The 23512-nt window shown below is 42.6% G+C and overlaps 4 protein-coding genes across 5 annotated transcripts in view; 2 read left to right on the top strand and 2 right to left on the bottom strand.

Moving 5' to 3' along the window:
- The window catches only part of qin, a 64759-nt gene extending 54683 nt beyond the window's left edge, over nucleotides 1–10076 (top strand). The window contains exons 4-10 of the mRNA XM_068297950.1: nucleotides 4701–4904; nucleotides 4972–5117; nucleotides 5181–6005; nucleotides 6067–6204; nucleotides 6265–6725; nucleotides 6785–9177; nucleotides 9241–10076. Of these exons, the coding sequence (XP_068154051.1) occupies nucleotides 4701–4904; nucleotides 4972–5117; nucleotides 5181–6005; nucleotides 6067–6204; nucleotides 6265–6725; nucleotides 6785–9177; nucleotides 9241–9915 (4842 nt within the window). The 3' untranslated portion in view covers nucleotides 9916–10076. The remainder of the gene's footprint in view (nucleotides 1–4700; nucleotides 4905–4971; nucleotides 5118–5180; nucleotides 6006–6066; nucleotides 6205–6264; nucleotides 6726–6784; nucleotides 9178–9240) is intronic.
- A 559-nt stretch (nucleotides 10077–10635) lies between these two features.
- On the bottom strand, nucleotides 10636–19476 carry LOC137583252 (uncharacterized). 2 transcript variants are annotated; one of them, XM_068298213.1, is made up of 7 exons: nucleotides 18533–19476; nucleotides 16506–17397; nucleotides 14301–16445; nucleotides 13629–14240; nucleotides 13439–13560; nucleotides 12351–13372; nucleotides 10636–12274 (listed from the first exon to the last, which is right to left on the bottom strand). In XM_068298213.1, the coding sequence occupies exons 2-7, from the start codon at nucleotides 17250–17252 to the stop codon at nucleotides 11496–11498; spliced, it is 5427 nt and encodes a 1808-aa protein (XP_068154314.1). In that variant the 5' UTR covers nucleotides 17253–17397; nucleotides 18533–19476; the 3' UTR covers nucleotides 10636–11495. The 2 variants fall into 2 exon arrangements, with proteins under 2 accessions (XP_068154314.1, XP_068154313.1); XM_068298212.1 differs by having other exon boundaries at nucleotides 13629–16445.
- A 162-nt stretch (nucleotides 19477–19638) lies between these two features.
- Cpsf73 (cleavage and polyadenylation specificity factor 73) lies at nucleotides 19639–22115 on the top strand. The gene is made up of 5 exons (XM_068295968.1): nucleotides 19639–19799; nucleotides 19860–20021; nucleotides 20078–21369; nucleotides 21425–21867; nucleotides 21934–22115. Exons 1-5 carry the CDS (start codon nucleotides 19732–19734, stop codon nucleotides 22021–22023), a joined length of 2055 nt encoding a protein of 684 aa, XP_068152069.1. The 5' UTR covers nucleotides 19639–19731; the 3' UTR covers nucleotides 22024–22115.
- CstF64 (cleavage stimulation factor subunit 2 CstF64) lies at nucleotides 22051–23476 on the bottom strand. Its single transcript, XM_068295970.1, has 2 exons — nucleotides 23242–23476; nucleotides 22051–23183 (listed from the first exon to the last, which is right to left on the bottom strand). The coding sequence occupies exons 1-2, from the start codon at nucleotides 23379–23381 to the stop codon at nucleotides 22118–22120; spliced, it is 1206 nt and encodes a 401-aa protein (XP_068152071.1). The 5' UTR covers nucleotides 23382–23476; the 3' UTR covers nucleotides 22051–22117.
- Between the last annotated feature and the right edge of the window lie 36 nt (nucleotides 23477–23512).

Below are 23512 nucleotides of genomic sequence, written 5' to 3'. Positions count from 1 at the left end.
CTAAACGTTGTGGCAGCAACAGTAAAGAAATTGCAGCAGTTGTTGTCGTTGTTGCTGTTGTTTTCTATTGAAATTGGTATTCACGATTCATTAAATTTCATTTTAAAGAAGCAATTATAGTTAATCTTTCTTTATTAGCAGCAGTCTCTCGGTAGCAGTAGTTAACTATTTAACAATTTGCTTGCAATTGTTGCTCTCGTTTGTTTTCCTTGATTTAAGTTGTTGTTGCTGTTGTTTTGACGGGATGGAGCCACACCAAAAAGCGAAAGATTGTTTGAAAATTTGCATGAATCTGTGTGTTGGCCTATAAAAAACAAAATTGTTGTTGTTACTTTGTAACATGCAACAACTTGGACGACGACGACGACTGCAACGACTTTTGTATGTGAAGTTGCCTAATATGCTGCTAAAATAGCGGGCGGGTGCTTTAAGTTGCAGTTACTGTTGTTGTTGTTGTTGGTGTTGGTCGGTGGTGGGGATCGAGGAGACAATGGGGCACGAAATATGGCACAGACACAGTAGTTGCACTTCTTACACAGACGCCAATTCGCATTTGTTGCACTCTTATTATTATTATTTCTTATTGTTATTAGTTGTAACCGGCTGCAATTGTTTTTTGTTTTATTTTCGGGGAGTGTTTTTCAACTAGTCTTATTTATAACTGTGTGTGTGTGTGTGTGTGTGTGTATATTACGATATTCGATCGCGTAAACAAGACTCAAAAAGCCAAAGCCAACCGTTCACCCAAACGATTCAACATCAACTGACTTCAATTGTTGTTGAATATATTTTTTTAGTTGCCAACGTTCGCCCCAGCGTCATCTCAGACCAGGCTTACACTCTCAGTTTTCATACTCCAATCCTCTCTGTTTTGTCTCTAGAATTGAGTAAGGCTCTGAACTTGTTTGTCGTGCCTCCAAAATGTTTAGTTTGCTCACTTTTAATTGTACTAACTAGCTGGCTAGCAAGCTGAGCTAGCTGGATTGGATTGGTTTGGATTGAATTGAATTGAAGGAGGCCTTACGCAATTGCAAATTGTCTGAATGAATCACAACAGTGTGGAGGGAGATACGATCGAGCGACCCTAACTAAAAGCAATCTCTGTCGCGTCTCTCGACAACCTTCGACAATTGATCGCAAAAAAAAAAAAAAAAAAAGAAAAAAGACAAACCAAAAAAAGTACATTAGGCAAAGTCGTGGCTAATAGAAGCCACCAACTGACTTGCCTTTTAATTAATCATGTAATTATGGATATGCGAGGGTTGTAGTTAAAGTACTTAAAAGGATAGCTATAGCTAACTATATACAATTTAGACCAAAAAGGTTTTCCCATCATTGAATTCCTCGTCTTTAAACCCGAGGCAGTAATCTTTAGTAGATTCTCCTTTGAACAACCCTCGCGCAGAACGGAAAAACCTTCTAAAACAACGACACTTTATTGCTGTGCCGAATTTGATTTTTTTGGGGGCCTTTCATTTTTTGTTGGCTTTTGAGCATCGTCGTCGTTAATGTTGTGGTTGTTGCGCATTGCATGGAAGATGTGACCTTGTGCAGTATTGTTAAGTCTTTTGGACAAACTGCCTCAGAACATGAATGTACATATGTATATAGTATGGATGGTGGTAAATATATACAGAATGTCTTTACCGACAATCATTCTTCTCTCTTTTGTTGTGGATAGGTTTTAGCCACTGGCCTGCATAATAATAATTTGTGTGTAGCAGAACGTCTGATTTATATTTGTCTCGGCTGAGATAGGCGACCAGCATGTCCAATTAGCCTTGCCAGTTGCCAGTTGGACAGCCAGCAGCAGCAGCAGCATCAGCATCTCAAGGCCTTAAACATAAATCATAATCACATTAGCGGCTGGCAGAGACAGCTTTCCGTAACCAGAGCGTGCAAAAAAAAAAAAAAAAAGAAGAAACAGAGTTTGCTTCCCTGATTTGGCCGCCCACACGTGCCCATTAAAAATGGCAATTGAAAACAAAACAAAACAGAAACGAATTATGTGTTATATAAAATTTTAAAGAAATAAACCAAAAACAAACATCAGTAAAAATAACAATTATTAATAGCAAAAGTTGATTTCGGCACACGCACTAATGTCTAACGAGGCGGTACAAAATGCCACCGAATCGCGCTGCCCACTCCTCCCGCTCCTCCACCGGCACTCCTTCTCTTCTTCTGACTGTAATTGATAAACTGGCCAAATGAACTGAATGACTGTCCGAGTGATCGACGGACTACGGCCAGTTCAGCCTGCCAGCCAGCCAGCCTATTGCCAAACCGAAGACAGACAAAAGCAACAAGCGGCAAACACACACCAAAATTTATGTTCATTCCAGCTGAAAATTGAGATTTTATAATTGTATATATAATTCATTTTTATTGATTTTTCCCCCCAACTTTAATTACAAGCTAATCGTTTAAATGGCCTGCTAAATGCTTGAACATAAAATCAATGTAAAACTTTGTTTAATACCCAAAGAATTTGGTTAATGATTAACTAGCCACTGTTGTCAATAATGCAAGGTTAAATCATTAATGGGAATCTATCCAAGTACTTAACTTGGTACTTAAATCTACTTCTTGTTATGAATCTAACAACAATAGATGAAGATTAATATAAATAAGGCAATATAAACTATGCAAGGCCAAAGAAACCTCTTTTTTTTTTTTTTTTGGTATATTGATTAAGCCATTCTCTGGTGCAAGTTTTACTTTCGATGTCAAAGAACAATTTTAGAATCTAAGAACTTCTTTTAATTAAATATGTGTGTAACTGACAAAAGTACAGATTAAACCCAGAACTTCTTTTTTATTGATTTTTAATTCATTTATTTTATATTAATAATCTTAAAGTGTTTGATGCTTATTTTTAATTATGATGCATCTAAGACAAATCTTTTTGAAATCGATTGGAAATCGGCTCAATCGAAAATAGGAGTAATCTTTAACTTTCCCTGGTTGACATTGAATAAGTGGGAGAGTAAAAAAGGAACAAGTTTTAGCCCGTTCACTGATGGGAGTTGTTTAATTTTGTTCACTCATTCACAAGCGTTTCCAGTGACCATTATAGGAGTTATAAGGAAATGAGTTCTTCGGAGGATATTAACACACAAGGAACACTTCTTGTCCTACTGCAATTAAAACCAAAGGTATGGGTAAAATTTGTATAATGATATATTGAATAAGTAAATTCAATGTTAGTAAAGAAGGTAAGGGAAGAAGTTTTCTCCCATAAAGGACACTGTGCATATAAATATTTGAAGTATTTTGTTTATTTGTTCATGAATGAAAAAGGATAATTGAATAAAGAATTTATTAACAAGAAATCTTGCGCGCTTTCAAAAGTTTTTCCCAATCGAATTCATTATGATTAGTCAGTACTAATCATCCAATCCAATATTTGGCTAGATATTTGTTCTCAATATAGGATATCAGCTACTCGAGAAGATTGTCATAATCCTGAACTTTAATACTGACAAATTTAGCAAAAGATTTTCAAGTGTTTTTAAAGATTTCGGTCTCTATCAATTATAACACAAACTAATGTAGAGTTTATTATAAATGTGGGCACATAATTTGTGTATGTGTGTGTGTGTGTTTGTTTTAACCATGTTCAATTAGTCTAGCAAAAGCAAAAGCCAAATCATTTGAGCTCTCTAAAAAAATATTACTACAAAGTGTATGGTGGCTTAATTTCTGCTTAGTTGTTATTATTTCTGGGGTATTGTTGTAGTTAGCTTCAATTGAGCCCACTCGCAGAGTTCTTTTGGCCAGGCCATAAATCGCAATGCGTAGGAAGTTGGTTTCGCCGATAATTGTTGAAAATTGCGACCACAGATTGGAGATTATTGAAAACCATTTTCGTTGGTTGTTACTTTGGTTGGTGAATGGTTGGCTTTGGAGGGTGGGGAGAGGAAGTAACTTGAGCTTTTTAATTGGCAAGGACCAATTTGAACAACGGAATGAATATGTTATTTATTGAAACAATTTGGATTGCGTATGTTACTTTTTTTGCCCATTTAATTTGTCTGGCAAATGAAACAATGAAATTGTCTATTGCTGGCAACTTCAGTCAGTTTGTTTTTTCTTTTTTGTGTTGAAGAGACCCTTGACAAGGTCGAGTGAATTGAGCACTTCAGATTCATGTAAAAATCAAGTGATTTTATGTCGATCTTTGTTATGTTTTGCTTCGTATTCGTTTGTCTTGTTATAATGATGTGCCCAGAGATCAGCTGGCTGGGCTTCTACTCTATATGGGTTTCATTTACACGACTCTTCAGGTCTCTTGGTTTGACTTAGATGTAGTTGCCATTTATGGCAGAACGAGCTGTTGGCGCGAACTTGCCTGTCATCTGCTACAAATCAGCTGTCATAAAGTTTTTTGGGTTGATGTTTTACAATCACTTTCAAATGGCAACAATAACAACAACAACTATATAGGGGAATCATTTGATAATGATCGTTGTCTCGTTCATTCCATGGCTAAAGATGTGAAGAAGAAGTTGCTGCCTTCAATTGCCTATTGAGAAATGCGCACAATTAAAAGTGGCAACTCAACTGACACTTGTTTTCCCCCCCGCCATCATTCAAAGTGGAGAATGGAATTGAGAGTCTTTAGAATGTGCATACATATATTTATTTTTGTTAATCTGCATCTTATTTTAAATATTTTAATACTTTTTGCATTGCAGGTGGTGAAGAATACCAAAAAGATACTGGGCGACTATGCCATAGAAACATTGACCAAGATATCCAAACACTTTGGCCATCTGCATGGCCTATTGCAAATGGCTGAACTGCAGGTCATTGAAAAGTTACGCGAGTCCAGTCTGTCGCCTCAGATAAAGCTAAATGAAGCCATGAACAATCTAAACGGCTATGAAACAGTCCTCAAGGTGGGTTTCTTTTAATATACCAGCGAATGGTGGTGTGTCTGATAAAGCGCCATTCCTTTTTTTCCAGACTCTACGCGAATTTTATGAAACTGAGAGCAACTTTGGAGTGCCAAGAAATGTTTGGCTTAAGGAGCTCATGGGCCTAACTGAACGACATTTGGATAAAATGCCAGCTAATGTTCAAGTCACCAACTTGGATAAGAATCCCTATAGGTAAGCAAAGTCAATTAACTATATTCACTTTATGTCAACTCATCCCATCTCTTCTTCTTTTAGCTTTGACATTGCCGTCAGCAGTGGCCAAACCATGACTGCACTGCTGGGCAAAAACTTTCGATGCAGTTTCATTGATCCCCAAATAAAAGTACGCTTTCAAAGTGTCTTTGAAATGAATAGCCCAATTTCGAGCATTTGTGAGGATCCTAAGAATGATTCCTCGTTTTTTAAATTCTCGAGCAGTGAAAAGGAAAATGCCAAGCAAAGTCAGCATAAAAAATTGAACAAGAAGTCATTTAGACAGTCAAAGAATCAGCTTAATTACCTTGCTCCTTCGCAACCAGGTCAAAGTCCTGATCTCTGTCCACTGACTGCCCAGCTAAAAGCAAACTATAACAAGAAAATGAAACGTGCCTCCACGAAGGATGTTGGTAAACGAAATAACATCAGCATCTCTAACACTTCCAGTTCAACTGAAGGGGCCCGAATGCCGAATAATAATATCCGCAGGGAAATTGAGTGCATGCGTACCACTTTCTCAGACATCGATATAAGTAACAGCAACAACAACCATAGTAACAATAATAATCGTATGTGGTTCAACTCCGATATTATGCTAAAAGTTCGTGCCATTAATTCGCCCGAAGATTTCTTTGTCCAGGGCATACATGCTGCCCAGCGTATAGAGCGTGAGATTGAGGCATTTTGTCAGACATCCGATTGTCGTCAGCCCGAGAAGATTGTTTTGGGCCAGAATTATATAATCTATCACAGTGAGGGGAATCGTTATCATCGTGCATTAGTTAGTGAGAAATTGCAAGAAAAAGATTTATATCAAGTCATACTGCCCGATATCGGAATGCAGTATCAAATGCATGCTAAAAAGTAAGTAAAATCTCTCTCTCTCTCTTATCCATAATACTAATATGAATTTGAAACATTTCAGTTTTCGAGAGCTGCCTAGAAAATTGACCCTGATACCCTTTGCAGCCGTGAATTGTAAACTAAAGCATCTAATGCCCCGCAATGGCGGCCCTGAATGGGATGCCGAGGCTACTAAATTTTTCAAACAGCTCGTACAAAAGTAAGTAAAGGATATTTTATTCCCCTTTAGCCAGCACGAAATAATAACGTATAATTTCAGCAATTCTGTGTACGTGACCATGGGACGTCCCACAGGCCCCAACAATATATATGAAGTGGAACTCATGGTTACCAATTATAATACAAACATCTCGGTGCGGGAATCTTTTTTATACACTGGCCTGGCGCGCGCTTGTTACGGTAATGCGTACGCCGCCAATGCCGTGAAACCCAAACCATTGGTTGCCCTTCAAGGACAACGTTTACCGATGTATCAGGCCGTGTTTGGTGATGCTTTTATGGCGCAGATTCTTCATCTTGATACGCCCCATGAGTTTTATGTGATGCGTCACGATTTGGAGTCGAAACGTTATGAGATGCAAACGACACTGCAAAGTGTGATGAATCGTTTGCATCTGAGTCAGTTGGAGAATATTTATTTGGGTCGCTTGCACTTGGCATGTGTCCTGCAAACGGAGAACCAATGGCATCGGGCACGCATTGAGCAAATGCTGCCCGAAGGTAAGTAATTTGATGTTAATACTTTGGTCGATTCATTTGTTATTTGTTTGGCCCTACAGGATTTGTGGTCGTTCGTCTTGTGGATATTGGCACCGTGCAGAAAGTGTCTTGGGATCATTTGTTTATCCTGCCATCAAAGTTTTGGCACACCGAGTTGGCCATCAAATGTCGCTTGGCTGATGTGGAGACTTTGGCGGAGCATGGATATCTCTGGACACCGGATGCAATTAAATCATTTACTCAATTGACTTCGAATCCAAAGCTCCATATGGAGATTGTCGGTACGCGTGAAGATTTTGTTCATGTTGCATTGAATGTCATCCGTCCTTGTGGTGATATGATCAGTGTGGGCGCCCAGATGGTTATGCAGAATCACTGCAAGTCCACTGGAGATACTAGTCGACTACTGGCACTATCAACAGCATCGCGTCTCTCACGTCTGGATGACGACACGCGTAAATTTATAAAAAAACAAACTAAGAGGAACTCAAACCTATCGCTGGCAGAAGGTGATACTTATTCTCAAATGAATCGGAATCGAAATAAACGTGTCCCTATCAAGATATTGTACGTCAAGCAACCAGATGAATTCTACGTGACTCTACCACAATTTATCCCCGCTATTGAGAGCCTGAAGAAATTGGTACAGAAAGTAGCCGCCGAAATGCATGAAAAGTGTTTGCCGCGTTGCGAATGGAGCGTTGGCGATATGTGCTATGTACACTTTCAGGCCCAATGTGATGAGGAGATGATGTGGCATCGTGGCATAATTGTAAAGGTCATATTCTCGGACAGTGAATCACCCAAATATCGCATTCGTTTGCGTGACTTGGGCCAATTGGCCTCAGATATCCCAGCCAGTCAGTTGACCACCATTGATGAGGCTCACATGCTTATTTCGGATAGCGCCCTGCGTTGCCATCTGTATGGCATACATCCCAAAAGTGGTCGTTGGACATCCCAGAACATCGATTCTTTTAGGGATCACCTGCAGGCTTACAATGGATTGGAAGTCTCTAGTTACGGACGCGACGAAAATTCTCTAGCCGTCGTCCTTTGGGGCTCACGCACAGAAATCCCAGGGCCATTCGCTCCAGAACGTGTCAAATATTCGAGTATTAACGATATGCTTGTTCTGTCGAAAATAGCTTTCAAGGATGAGAACAAAAGTAGTGTTCGGTCTGACATTAACTCAAACGAAGAAGCTGAATCTTCGTGCTCAATAACTTTGCAATCGTGCCAGGAAAACATTGATGATGGCATGCAGGCGTCTAACTTGGTTGCAAGTAAGGAATCACTGAGTCAGTCGATGGTCTCCCTTTCGCTGACTCAACACAATGACGAAATGCCGCCACTGAAACTTCTCACGGACTTGAATATGTCTTCAATTACCACAGGCGAGACTTCGGCTCCCCTGGCTTGGACAATGCCGCGCGAGTGTACGAAAAGCATCTTTACGGCACTGCCCACCTACGTTAATTACGGATGTCAGGCATATTTAACTTTTGCCAATGATAAACCATTTTTGGAGCAAATGCGTAATACACTTGAAAAACACTTTAAGCCAATGATAAACCGTCTGGGCGGCGTTCATCACTATGTGGTTGGTCAACCCGTATTGGTCACCTACCATTTGGATAATTTACTTTATCGCGGCATTGTCCGGAGTTTGGCCAACTTACAGGGAGAATATAACGTATATTTTATTGACTATGGCAACGATGAATTGGTAAAATCTGCCGAAATGTTGCCATATGCACCATTTCCCCAACTTAAAGCGATGTGCTGGTTGGTGGATATTCATGGAGCCCGTACCGTATCAAAGAAGTACACCATTGTCGAGATGGACACTGTGCATAAGCAGATCGTCATGAAATTGTGCAGTGTGCGGGTAATAGACGTGAAGGGCCCTAATGGAATACCATCCTGTCAAATTAAAGTGGATGACCTTGACATTGGCGAGATGATTTCTAAAATGGGTGAGTCCATACCGCTGGAGAATAATCTGTTGGACAGTTTCAAAGTGTTTGATGAGTTGCTACATTTCGGGGAACCTGTTAAGGAGTTGCAACCCGACGACGATTCAACCATAAAGCCACCACCGCCAAAAAAGGCACTGGTTGAGGAGATCAATCTTTCGGATAGCGACACCGACATTGACTGTGAGCAAGAGGCTCTAGAGATGTCCATGGCACAAAAACTCTTTGGTATGTACAGCTACCGCAAAAAACAGAAGAACGATGCAAATTTTTTTGAGGATCTTGAACCTGAGAGTGAGGAGAATGATTCGATTCCACTTCAAAACAGCCATGAAAATAAAGACGACTGCGGAGATCTACCTACCGGACTTAATATTTCGTTGTCTTTTGATAACAATAAAACGGATGATTTGGAACCTCACTCGAGCGCTGTCCTGAAACAATTGCGTCGTCGCATTGAATTGCGTAGAAAGGTTTGTTTTCTGTTTGTGTTTTGCCTTAAATGACAATTAAACTTAGTTTCTCTATTTTTACAGGATATGATGAACAAAGTGGATTTCATTCCTGTAGACACATCTACGGTATTCTCTTATGATGCAGAGATCTGTTTTCAGCCACAAAGTTTACCAATTGGAGTCAATCAGTTTTTGTGTACCGTAGATAGCGTTGTGTCCGCAACTGAGCTCCAGATCTCACCATGTCTTACTGAATTCACCAAAATTGACATTAATCTGTGTCAAGAGACCAGCGCAGTAATCAAAAAGGCTGCTCCACTTCATCCAGAAGTCGATACCCTTTGTCTGGCGCAGTACGCCAAGGATAAGCAATGGTATCGTGCAACCATAACGGAACTGCATCCAGCCACACAACGTGCTACAGTATTATATATTGATTTCCATGACACCGAAACGGTGCCGTATTCAAGTCTCAAAGTAATGCCCACACAGTTGTTCACCTACCCGTTGCGCTCGTTCCGCGTGAAGCTTCACAAAGTAAAGCTGAATCAAAGTTTTTCAGACCAGACGGTGCGTCAGGCATTACATGCTTGTCTATGCGCTCACCCGTTTGTATTTGCCAGGGTCTTCCATCCTAGTACCTACCATGATGAATTAAGAAAGGGACACAGACTGCTCGAAGTGGAGCTCTATGAAAATGAGCACAAACAAAAGGTGCTTTATCAGCCTTTGATCGAAAATTGGATGTACGTCTAAGTATTTGCCTAAATTTCTACTGATTGAATTTCATTTTATATTTTAATTTGCTTTACATAAATGAATATGTATTACTCTATTGCAGAATTTTGTAATTTTTTTAAGTTTTTTTTTGTTTTCTTCAATATTAAACCCAAATAAAAACAATTTTTTGACTTTAATTAAGAAATTTAAATATTTACCCGAGGGGAACCTATCACTAAAAAGGGGAGCCCAATAAAATTAAGACATTTTGCACATTTTCATAATTTTTTTTTTGTAATTGTTCATAAATTGAATTTATTTCCACCATAGCTTAGGTAGATATCTTTCCATTAGTTCGTCATTGAAATTTGTATGTTTTTTGTTTTGTAAGTTGTAAATATTTGTTTAAAATTGATTTTCATTTCTTCTTAATATTCATTCTTCAATTGTTGTTGTTCTTTTATATTATTAATCAGAGCTATGCCTTTATGCATGTATGATTTATGTATGTATGTTTCGTAGTTCAATTTTAACTTATATGTGTTTGTGTGTGTGTATGTGTAATACACACATTGTGTATAGGCTTAAAATCTATGAAATTGTAACTAATTTCTTATTAAAACGATCGAAAACAATTTTCATACTTTTCTTTTCCCATTATCATTTCCATTTGTTTTGTTTTTTTTTTTTTTTTTTTTTTTTTTTAATAGTCTAAAGATAAGCTGTAACTTACTACAAAATCCAATTGAATGAAAATTATATGCTAAATCGAAGAAATTATTATGTTATTCAATATGACAGTTGTGTTCGTTTATGTTCGATTTCAATTAGGAAGGAATATATACGTATATAGATATATATATACTTATATATGTATGTATATAAATTATATAACAACTTGGTTCAAAGTGGGCCATAAATTTTGTTTTTTGTTTTTGTTTGCAAACCAATTGTAGCTAACTTAAATTAAACTAGATAAGCTTGCGCTTTTAAATCGAAAATAGAAATAATTATTTAAATGATTTAAACACGTACGTACGTATGTATTTATGTAATATGTAGGTATGTATATTGCACTGAACTAGGCGTGTCATTTTACTAAAAAAGAACAAAATTATATAATTTATACAACTAAAGCAGAACTAAAGCGTCTTGAAACAAATGTACAATTCGTGTGTTGCGTGTGAGGAGTTTTGATTGGAAGAAGAAGCGTTATTAAAGGGAGGGAGGGGTCTCTCACATTTAGCTAAGTTTTGCATAAACCACATCCAAAATGTACGATTAGTAAAATGTAATTACTAGTTAGTTAGTTATTTTGATATAATGTTTCTGGATTTTCGTTCGTTTTGTTTGTTTGTTGTTGTTGGTTTTTTGATGAATTGGCATTCGCGTACATATATATAAACTATATGTTTTTTTTTTCCATTTCCATTTTTTCTTTTTCTGGTTTCTCATTTTATAAGTAATACTAGTTTGTTTTGTTATTTTTTTGTTGCACGCTACTTTCGTTTTAACTACAGACACACAGTAAGTAGTACACACAGAGAAGAGTCATGAACAACTACCCTAAAATTAATGATTAATTCAACTTTAGTTTTGGGATTATTCGGATGCATCTAGACCTCAACGGTGAAAGGATCGCGCGAATGATGGATCTTCAGATGTTTGTTGTGATTGGTTTTTGTTGTGGAGCTCTTGCCGCAAATGGTGCAATGGAAGGGCCGTTCACCAGTGTGAATGCGACGATGCTCGATTAAATAGTAATGCCGATGGAAGGATTTGTCACACTGATCACAGGTGAACATCTTATTGCCATGATGCTCACGGCGATGCCTCATGTAGTTGTATTTTCGTATAAACTTGCAGCCGCAATACTCGCACGTGTACGGTTTGATCTGTTTGTGGGCATTGATGTGGTTCTTAAAGTCCAGTTCACGGACAAACGCCTTGGGACAGTACTCGCACTTGAAGGGCTTGGCAGTGCGATTGGCGTGCACCCATGAATGGATCTTAAGATTCCATTTGGTGGAGAAGCTTTTGTTGCAGATGGCGCAGTCGTATTGCGGATCTGTTGAATGTGTAGCCATGTGAGCCTTGATGGAGGTCTTAGCAAAGATTTGTTTACACATGGGGCACTCCATGGGCTCGGCATAGTCAAACTTGTCCGAATGGGCCAGCCGTATGTGGCGTCGCAGGGAATTGGCATGAACGAATCGATCGCAACAGTAGGGACAGCATTTGGGTTTTAAGTCGTGAGTTTCCTTATGCCACAGGAATCGAGCCTTAGATGGCAAAACCTCACCGCAATGGCAAACGTATTCCTTCTTGCGAACCATCATTTTGGTGTGCCGCTTACGGTGTTGCGTCAAATTGGAGTAGCGCTTGAATTTCTTGCCTAATTGAGAAAAAGAGAGAAACCATTAGTTTTACACACACACGTGGTACACACTTAGGTAATCTGTTGTACATACCACAAATTTTGCACTTGAGCGGCGTCTGGCCTGTGTGCATCCGCATGTGTTCCACTAGAGCACTGCGCACTACAAACTTCTTGTCACAGACGCAACAACCAAACTCTTTCCAGCCCAAGTGTCGCTTTAGATGCAGGGAAAAGTTCTTCCAGCGATAGAACTTCTTGCCACAGGTAAAACATTCGGCAGGATGTTCTGTGAGATGGGCATCGTACAATTTGACGGTGGGGAAATCGGTACGGCAAACATAGCACAGAAAGATGGACTTCTCCATGGCATTCTGTTCCAGTTCGCTAATGTTGCGGTCTTGACCGAGCTTGGATTCGTTGTAGGCCATCAGCATGCGATAGAGGGCCGCCAATTTGGCAGCAGGCGTGGTCATTGCCAAGGGCGGTATAGTTAGCTTATTATCCATATCACCCACGCCGGGTGGCTTTATGTCGCCACCATCCAGGCCAGCAGCATGACCCAGTAATTCGGCGTCCTTCATGTCAGCCAACTCGGCATGGTCCAACAACTGCTGCTCGGCTTCGTGCTTATCCTGACACTGCTCTTGCTTGATCTTAACAATGCCATCTTTCGAATCTTCCTGCAGAAGTCCATGATCCGGCTGATGCATCATCGGCTGGTGCTGTGTCTGCTGCTGCGACTGTGGCGGCAACATGCTCGACGACGATGCGCTGACCAAGGGCTGCGTGCAAATCAAGCGACGATTCTGACGCACATAGTTATGGTCGCTAATCATGTGCGCATTGCGTTCCTTGAGTTTCTCGAAGATGGCTTCACAGTGGGGACACTTGTAGATCTTGCGACGAGGCGGTGGTTTACGCTGCTGGGCCATTGCGGCCACTGCCGCTGCTGCTTCGGCCGCTGCCTCAGCTGCTGCCCTGGAGGTGGAGGCTATTGGTGGACCAGCCAGCAAAGCCGAGGATATTGAGGATGAGGTGGAAGCGGTGGGTATGGGTAAACTCTTCCTAGATATAGAGGAAGCCTCGTCGTCGACGACTGCGTTAAAATCGAATCTGTCAACAACATGAATCAAAAGTATTAATGAGATCATTTCGGGTCAATCCAATCTCAAATATTACCGCTTTTGCTCCCGTTGGGCGCTGCTGAGATCCTGAGCTGGATAGTAGTCCTGTCGCCAGTCGGTATTATAACCGGCAGAGAATTGATTTCTAAAGTAACGCTGTGATATGTCACCATACATCTGAAAAATAAGCAGAGAAATAGGATTCTGGTTCTTTGGGTAGTTCTTCTTGTCCTGCTGCTACTCACCGACTGACTCCATGAGTTTTCAATGTCACAGTTGCTTTCCTGCTCGGAGATTTCACCCTTGGCAGGCATTTTCTCATCGGTGCGTATATTAAGACCACCCACCAAGCTGCTCTCTGTGCCAGCACCAGCAAACGACGACGATGTTGTGGATGCGGAAACTGATGGCAAATTGCTGCTGTTGCTCAACTGTTCCCGCTTGCAGGCATCGAGATCCAGATAAGCCTTGACATCTCCGCCATCAACAGCAACGCTGCAGCAGTCCACTGCAGCCAAAGCTGCATTAAAATTGGTGGGCTGGGCCAAATCGGAAGCAGAGCCTCCTCCGGATCCTGCCGTTGCCGCCGTCGATGTCTGTGCCTGTTGCTGCTGCACAGGGTGATACCACGAGTGCGAGGATTGTGTTTTTGTTACACGGAAAGTGGCATTCATTGAATCATGATCTAATGCCGAGGAATTGCTTGAAGAAGAGGCCAAAGTGGCAGCATTGGTGGCCTCACTAGTGGTTCCATGGTTATGATGATGATGATGTGGCTGCTGCTGTTGCCTGGCAAAGGGGGTGAAGTAGGCATTACCCCCTGCCGCTGAAGTGGCCGCTGTGGTCTGTGTTGTGTTCTGATGATATAGAAAATTGAAATCATGTATCGAGTTGGAAGCATGCGTCTGTGTCTGCACCTGGGATTGGTTCTGCAGTTGCTGTGACGCGCATGAGGCGGCATAGGAAGACGAAGAGGATATCACAATTTCGTCCACCTCTAGATTATTGTCCGGCAGGATGTATTCATCGGCCGGATTGGGAGCAATCTGGTTAGGTGCTTGCGTACTGCTGCTACTGGCAAACACAGATCCGGCAGAAGGGAAACTGGAAACTGCAGCGTTTACTACAAATGTTGTATTCGAAGCAGCTCCACCGGACAAAGCCGGCGACTGTTTGGAATTGGCAAATTCGAGCAGTACCCGGGCATCATCATCATTGACTGTCGAATGCTTCCGCTTGGTCAGATGCTTCTCCAATATGCTATTGCTACTCGTTGATGGTGGCTCTAGATTCTCGCTCTTGATTTGCACCATCTCTGAGGCAACAGGAGCAGCGGGATTGGCATTTCCGTTTGATATGATTTGGTTGGAAGATGATGCCGATGATGATGATGACGATGGTTGGGGATCGAGGAGTGTGTGGGTGTCAGTCTTTTTCGTTGTTGTCGTGGCCGAGGTGGCCTTTGGTTTGATGACCAGCTTTTTGGGACCACGCTGCGTGGTGGTCGGTGCTGGTGCCGAGAAGCGGGGTGCTAACAATGTTGTCGCCTCCACCTCAATCTTCATAAGCGGTGGCTGGGTGAGATCTTCGGCTGTTGTAAGGCTACTGCTGCCGCTGGCGGTAGTGGTGGCGGTTGTGGTGGTGCTAGCCATTCGGATTACGCTGGTGGTGCCCAAGCTTGGTTTCTGCTCCACTTGAGGCTCTTCCGCCACACTCTCATTGTCATAGTCATCCAGAGGCTCTTCCTTTTCAACTTTCACCAGGGGTATGGGAGCCACAGCTGCAAATGGACGAGCTTGCCCAATGCGACTGGAGGCCACAATGTTGCCCATTAGATCAAGATACTCGTTCATATTTAGAGGGACATCGCTGAGCACAGTAATGCGATTCTTTTTCGATTTGGTGGAAGTGGAATTGCCTTCCGTCGTGTTAGAGGAGCCAGCAGCAGCAACAGTAGCGCTTGAAGTAGCTGCTGCTGACGATGCTGCAGCTGCCGCAGTGCTCGTGGAAGGAGCAGTACAGAGAGGCGGCTGAGTCGCCTCCAGTTTCTTTTGTTCTCGCCTCTCAGCGTTTTCCGACACGCTCTCCTCACCGCTGCTTAAGCTCATGAACTCCTCCTCTGTGGTTCTCTGCAATTGCTTGGCAGTTCGTTTCGGTTTGGATTTACGTGACTTTTTCGTTGTGGTTTTACTTAGATTTCGACTACGACTATTCTCCTCCCGCTCATCGTCACCATCATGATCTACATGATGATCGGATGTTTCTGTTAAATCCTCTTCATCTTTTCTTACGTTATCAACAAAATCTTCCTCATCCTCATTGTCGTCGGCATTTCCAACAAGATTCTCGCCATCTTCATCTTCCTCATCATCGTGGATATGCAGGACACTTGGTGGCGATTGATATATACGTTCAATAACTGAAAATTCACCATCTTCCGTCTCCACGCATTCCACAATGTGCTTAGGCGTTTCTTGGACAATGAAATCGCCATTCTCCCGCTCCAAATAATGGGCAACTGGTGATTCGGCATATCGCAAAACCGACGGTGATGGCGATGATGAGGAAGCGGCGCAGGCCACGGCAGCAGCCGCATTGAGGAGAGCTCCAAATGGTGAATTTGTTTGCCGATTCCCCCGAATTGATGAAGAAGATGAGGAAGAGGAGCAACTGGTTGCCAACAGCACTTGATGTGTTTGTTGTTGCTGTTGCTGCTGATGGTGCTGGTGAGGATGATGCTGGTGGTGGTGGTGTTGGTGATGCTGTGCTTGTCCAGAGGCTGGCAGCTGCGGCAGCGGCGGCGGAGGAGGAGGTGGATTCAGAAATACTTCTGTAAGAACTTTGCTAGCCTGCTGTTTGCCAGCTCCATTGGTGGTTGTGTTAGTGTTGGTCGGTGGTGCCAATGTTATATTGTGGTGCATATTAAGATGATGATGGTGCTGCTGCTGTTTGTTTTGGTTGTGCTGAGATCGAATTTGACTGATGGCGGCTCCATAGGCGGGTGGGGGTTTCTGATGTGATTGAGACTGCGTTGCTCCCTGCTGTTGCTGCTGGGTGAAGATCTAAAGAATAAATATTATGGTTAATCTGTGATAGACAGTACAAAGGGAAGGGATACATACCTGCAAGGGCGGTGGCGGTGGCAGCGAGGTATTGCCATAGGTTCCATATTTAAGTCCCGGCTGCGTCTGCTGGGTCTGATGGGCAAACAGTGTCTGTTGTTGCTGCTGGCTGGCCAGAAAATGTTGCTGCGGCACTTGTGGTATAACCAAGGTAGCAGTGGCTCCACGCGGAAAACCATGTTGCTGTGGTGCTGGTTGTTGTGGCTGCTGCTGCTGATCATAGCCATACTCTGTTGGGGCCAACGATGGCTGATATATTGTGGTGGGTGCAGAGGGTTTGGCTGATGTCGCCTCAGTCGTTGGAGTCGAGGGCATGGGCGGAGTGCCTTTCAGTGTGGCCTTAGTCGGTGGATTATTTAATTTGTTAGTGGAGACGCCGGCCCCACCAGTGACGGAGGACGATAGTGGAGGTGGTTGCAGCGTAGACTGAGAAGTTGCTGCAGTCGCTGCCGGCGACGAAGCGTTGGAGGAGGAGCCTTTTACTATTGGCAACGTTTTCGTAGATGGTTTAACATCCACCATGGGGGATGAGGTCGTTGCATTATCGCCACCGGATGTGGCAAGCATGGCCGCCGCCAGAGCACTACCCATGCCATTGCCATTGCCACTCCCACCATTGCCAACAATGGTCATTTGCACCAAGGCCTTAATGACCTGCTCCTTGGGATGTGTCTCCAAATGATCGGACAAATTCATGCCCGCATGCAGATACAAAGTGCACACGGGGCACTGCACACTGTCCACCATGATGAAGATGGTTTTTCTCTCGATTTCCGAAATAAACAAAGGATTTACTTAATGCTCAATTTTTGATCTTGATCTCGATCATAAGCATTCCCCGTGTTCAGCCTGTGTCTTAATGGCAGTCATCTTGCTTAATCCTTTTGTGTCACTGTAAACATATAAATGAAATGTGATGAGTTGATAAGAAAACTGGGAGGTGGCTCGGTTCCAAGCCCAAGCTGGTAAATCGATAGAAAAGAATGTAAATACGCAAGTCGAGTTAAGAGTAAAAATTTGTATATTTATTCTTATCTAAATAAACGTGAATTCTTGTCTCACTTTCCAATGATAATAATGAAAACAAAGGATTGGTATCTACCAGTAATCAAGTTCTCTTCGTTGGAAGATAAAGATAAACAACTAATTTCCATATTGAATGACTATCTTCTCCGTATCAGTATTGGGAACACCTACATATATACATACATATGTATATGTAGAATGATAAAAAACAAGAGTTTACTTTGAAATGATATAAAATAAGAGGTTTTATATCGATTTGATACTAAAGGTTGTTATACTTTCAGCTACTGTGGGTTTAGTTTAATAGAAGAGATTGATCCATGTGCAGAATGGTCTTTACCGTTTTGAGGGCCAAGCCAGACATGAAATCGATGAAGAGGTGGCCAGTTGTAGCCAAAGCTTCTTTAGCCTCCACAACAACAACCGCAAAGGATGATAAAGTGGACTTGGAAAGAACAACTTTTCGGAACAGCTTTTTCATTTCTTCAATGGCGGATGGCGACAACGACCCTCTGCTTGCCACTGCCACTGATATGTGCCACTGAGAGGCGATGCTGCATGACGCCGACGAGTGGTCGTTGTTGTTGCTGAATTCTCATTCAAGTCAAATGGAAAAATTAAAAAAGCATATATGGGGATACCTTTTGCTTTTATTTATGCATATTTCAAATGTGTTGCAAGGGTTGAATTGTGGCTGATGCCGAGCAGAGAAACAAATAAACAGCGGCAAATACAAATGTCTATGTCTGTTGCTATTGATTTTTCCTTTGGGCTTCATGCACACACAAAAAAAAGGTTATACATAGAGAGCGAGAGCAAAGAATGACGATTCGTAACACAAAAGGTACACAATGAATTGAACAAAAAGAAATCAAGAGTGAGTAAATTGATATCCACAAAAAAAAACAAGAACAATTTATTGATGAAAATCAATTGAGTTAAATGTGTGTAGGACCTGCCCTTGTCTCTCACTCTCACTCTCTTTTCCAGCAGTTACCAACCTCTTTTTCTTTTTTCAGCTGGCAGGTTTCAGTTGTGTGCGTATGTTTCTCTCAGTATACGTGTGTGTGATCTTGGCCTAACTTATTGGGTTTTATATATGCATGTATATATAGTAATTATATTCAAATTCCAATATTTTTCACACTATACACACACACACAGACACACAATAAAATAATTAATTTGATTTCCGCTTTTGTGAGCGAAATTTTCCGTTTTTGTTTCCGTTTTGTTGTTCACTTTGAATTGATTTCGTCCATGGAATGACAAAATTGACGATGAAAATGTTTCTTTAATGAGCACTAATCGATCGTCGTGTGTGTGTGTGTTTGTGTGTGAGAGAGAGTGAGCGAGAGAAGAGAGCAAGTTTTTCCATTTCGCTTGGAGTCTTGGCGTATGTGTGTGATTTTTTTGTTTTGTGGGTATCCTTGAAATGATGTGCACCTGCAGCAGCAACAGAAACGGCAGTAGCAGCAGCAGCCTCTCCTTGTATTCCAAGCGACCGACTCCTTTGGTCTGGTTTGCCGTTGCTTCGTTCAATGACTCCTTACTTCTCCTTCTTTCTTCTCGTCTTTTTCTCCTTCTCTCTCTCACTCTCGCCCTCTCTCTCCAAATATACAAGCGAGCTTTTATATATGCTGCTGCGACTGCGAGGCCATTGCGTTTATCACCATGTGTGTAAATGTGTGTGTGTGTCGTATGTAGGGTGTATGTGTGCGTGCGTGTGTTCCTCTTCTGCTACTACACACAAAGTGATTTTTCTCGCACTCGTTTGAATGCACTTTTCTACGCTACTGCAGCACTTCTCTTTGATTAGTGTCTAACCACTTATGTCAGCTATTGATTGCCATTAAATTGATGAATTTTTCATCCACTTTTCACTATATAAAACGCATTCATTTAGTTTTCACCATTTTTAACGCGTTAGTGGCTATTAGCATTTCCACACTAAGTGCCACGGTCACACTGTAGTGGCTACTGGCGTTTTCACAGTAAGTGCCACGGTCACACTATGTAGTGGCTACGGGCATTTTCACACTTAGTGCCAAGGTCACACTATTTACCAGTGTGTCCATGCGCACCCTATTTTAATGGCCCCCCTATTTCCGTAAAGACTATCGCATTTGTGTGTTCGCCCTATTTGTTTTGGTTGCCGGTTATTTTGCACGATTTTAATTGTTAATATATTTTAATTCACATGTCGCAGCCAGGAAACGATGCTCGAGTCCCAGATGAAGAGAGTGATCTCTTACAGATCAAGCCGCTGTAGGTAACCAAATAACTCACTTTTAAACCGATTATAAAGATTTGATGGATTCGTTTTAGTGGTGCCGGTCAAGAAGTGGGTCGATCCTGTATTATGCTTGAATTTAAAGGCAAAAAGATAATGCTGGATTGCGGAATACATCCTGGCTTGTCCGGAATGGATGCCTTGCCCTATGTAGATCTGATAGAGGCTGACGAAATCGATTTGTTATTCATATCACAGTGCGTAAATATTGAATGAGTTGGATTATGACTTGGAGTGACTCTTGTTATTGTAGTTTCCATATAGATCATTGTGGGGCATTGCCTTGGTTTCTGATGAAAACTAGCTTCAAGGGACGTTGCTTCATGACACATGCCACCAAGGCCATCTATCGCTGGATGCTGTCAGATTTCATTAAAATCAGCAACATATCTACGGATCAAATGCTGTATACTGAAGCCGATTTGGAGGCCTCAATGGAAAAGATTGAGACCATAAATTTCCACGAAGAGCGTGATGTGATGGGCGTTCGGTTTTGTGCCTACAACGCTGGCCATGTCCTGGGCGCTGCAATGTTTATGATTGAGATTGCCGGCATCAAAATCCTTTACACAGGTGACTTCTCACGTCAAGAGGATCGCCATTTAATGGCTGCCGAAGTGCCGCCAACGAAACCCGATGTCCTAATCACTGAATCTACCTATGGCACGCACATACATGAAAAACGCGAAGACCGGGAGAGCCGCTTTACGTCTCTGGTGCAGAAGACTGTGATGCAGGGTGGCCGTTGCTTGATTCCAGTCTTTGCCTTGGGCCGTGCCCAGGAGTTATTGTTGATATTGGATGAGTTTTGGTCACAGAATCCCGACTTGCACGAAATACCCATCTACTATGCCTCGTCTCTGGCCAAGAAGTGCATGGCTGTCTATCAGACGTACATCAATGCCATGAATGATCGTATCCGACGGCAGATAGCTGTCAATAATCCCTTTGTCTTTCGCCACATCTCAAATTTAAAGGGCATTGATCATTTTGAAGACATTGGGCCATGTGTGATCATGGCTTCGCCGGGTATGATGCAATCCGGCTTGTCGCGTGAACTCTTTGAGAGTTGGTGTACCGATCCTAAGAACGGAGTGATCGTTGCCGGTTACTGTGTGGAGGGAACTCTTGCCAAGACTATCTTATCAGAGCCGGAAGAAATTACTACCTTATCGGGACAAAAATTGCCCCTAAACATGTCTGTTGATTATATTTCCTTCTCAGCCCATACAGACTACCAGCAAACCAGCGAGTTCATCCGAATGCTGCGTCCCAATCATGTAGTCCTGGTCCATGGTGAGCAAAACGAAATGTCACGTTTGAAGCTAGCCTTGCAGCGGGAATACGAGGCGGACGCCACCACAGATATAAAATTCTACAATCCCCGCAATACCCATGCCGTCGATCTATATTTCCGGGGCGAAAAGACAGCCAAAGTGATGGGCCACCTGGCAGCGAATAAGCCAGAAGTAGCCAGTAAACTATCTGGAGTGCTGGTCAAGCGTGACTTCAAATATCATCTACTCGCTCCCTCCGATCTTGGCAGTAAGTTGGTTCAATCCGATTCCCATTTTTAACTAATCCCGTCTTAATCTCTCAGAATATACTGACATGAGCATGTCTGTGGTGACTCAACGTCAGTCCATACCATGGGGTAGCTCACTGACCACCCTTCAACTCCTGCTGGATCGTATTGGAGCTGGTTGTGTGGTGGTAGTGGAACCAGAGCGAAAGCTACGTGTCTTTAACTGTGTTGAGCTGACGGTGGAGCAGAAAATTATTATCATGGAATGGCAGGCAACGCATGTGAACGATGTCTATGCCGATGCAGTTCTGGCGTGCATCATGCAATCAGAGCTAGGTGGCACCAATCTAAAAGGGGCCAGCAACCAGACCAAATCTGAGAATTCACGTTTTCGTGAGTGTCTCATTGAGACTTTACAGGATACTTTTGGAGATAATTGTGTGCCAAAGCTATTTAAGGGCGATGTCCTGCCGGTTACAGTAAGTGGAAAACAAGCGGAAATCAATCTGGAATCCCTGGTATGAAAGCACATAAATAAGAAAAACACCAAACCTTATTAAATATAATATTTTTCCATTCCATAGACTGTTCAGTGCACTGAAGATGATGTTCTAAGGCAAATGCTAAATACAACTGTCCAGAAGTTGCATCAGACTCTCGTCTCCGCCCTCTGATCCGTTTCATTCCAGTTTCAATAGAAATCTCTGCGAAAGTTTGCTGTTTATTGAATCACCAAAATAAAGTAAAAGAATCGTTTTATGAGAAATTTCAGCGTTGAGTGCTCTTGGCAATCTGCTCCTTGAGAACCAGAATGCTAGCGCGTTGCTCGGGTGGCAGTTGTCCGATTTGTTCATCGGATAACTGCAACACCTGCATAATAAGAGCCGCTTTCTCCTGGTCGGAGGCATCCGACGGTAGCACACCGTGTGCTCCGAGTCGACTCTGCAATTGCTGAGCTGCTGTCTGTTGTTGCTGAGTTGGCGGCTGTATTTGCTGTGGTGGCATTGGCGGTGGCTGCTGAGGCTGCGGCGGACCTGCAACAGATCCACGAAGACGTGGATCCATGGGACGTTGTCTGGGATCACTTGGGTAGGGAGCCGGGCCTGGGGGAGGCCCTTGTTGCTGTGGTGGCATTTGGCCGCGAGTGCGTGGATCCATTAGCGGTGGAGGCACAGGATTAGGCATCACTTGCCGCATATCCTGGTCCATGTTGCGACCCATCATTCGCAAGTCTATATCAGAGTGCATGGGGTTGAAGTTAGGACCAGAACTAGGTCCAGAAACAGGACCTGGTTGATTTGGGGGCTGCTGCTGCTGCGGCGGAGGTTGCGATTGCTGCTGATACATTGGATTGGAATGCGGATTGCCACCCAGTACTGGCGGCATTTGATTTGCCTTGAAGAGCATTCCCAAAGCCTGCTGTGGATCCACAATACGCATCACCACCATGGCTTGGAGCAGGGCGTAAGCCAATTGAGGATTCAGCATAAGCATTTGACGAGCCTCCGATGGATTGCTGACAATGCACAGCTTCATCTGCTTCATTAACTCGTACATTTGCTCCGGCGGCAGCGAGGCTACCGTTTTCGTTATCAATTCGGGGGCATCCTCGGGCTCACACGGCTCGCCGTAAGGATTCTCAACCTGTGGGCCTTGCAGCAGTTGTTGCATTTCCATGCGTGACTTTTCCGTACACGCATTGTCTACACGTAAAGTGCGGCCACCGATCTCGTAGCCATTTAGATTTCTCATGGCACTAAGTGCCGTCTCCTGATCCTTGTATTCGCAGAAGCCAAATCCCTTGGGCTTGCCACTCTCACGGTCAAATACAAGTCTGTTGAAGATAATATTCGGATTATTTACCGCTTTTCAAATCTTTGTGGATTACTTACTTGAGAGATAGAACCGGCCCAACCTCGCTGAAAATCTCTTTCAGCTTTTCCTCAGTTGCCTCGTATGGTATATTTCCAACAAACACCGACCTCATGGACTTGTCCATGATGCTCTGATCCTGTACTTTATCAGTCATCATGTTTGTAAAATTTAATATTTCACACTTTTGGATGAAAAACTTTGAAATTATATTAAAAGGCTGCTTGTTTTCCGCTTTTTTGCTTATATGAGACAACCCTGCATTTTCAACAGAGTTGTCACACGTTACAA

This window comes from Drosophila tropicalis, unplaced genomic scaffold (assembly GCF_018151085.1).
Source record: "Drosophila tropicalis isolate 14030-0801.00 unplaced genomic scaffold, ASM1815108v1 contig_859, whole genome shotgun sequence".
In the NCBI taxonomy this organism is placed as follows: Eukaryota; Metazoa; Arthropoda; class Insecta; order Diptera; family Drosophilidae; genus Drosophila; species Drosophila tropicalis.
The sequence above is the reverse complement of the archived record's forward strand: the minus strand, read 5'-3'. Positions and strand labels throughout refer to the sequence as shown.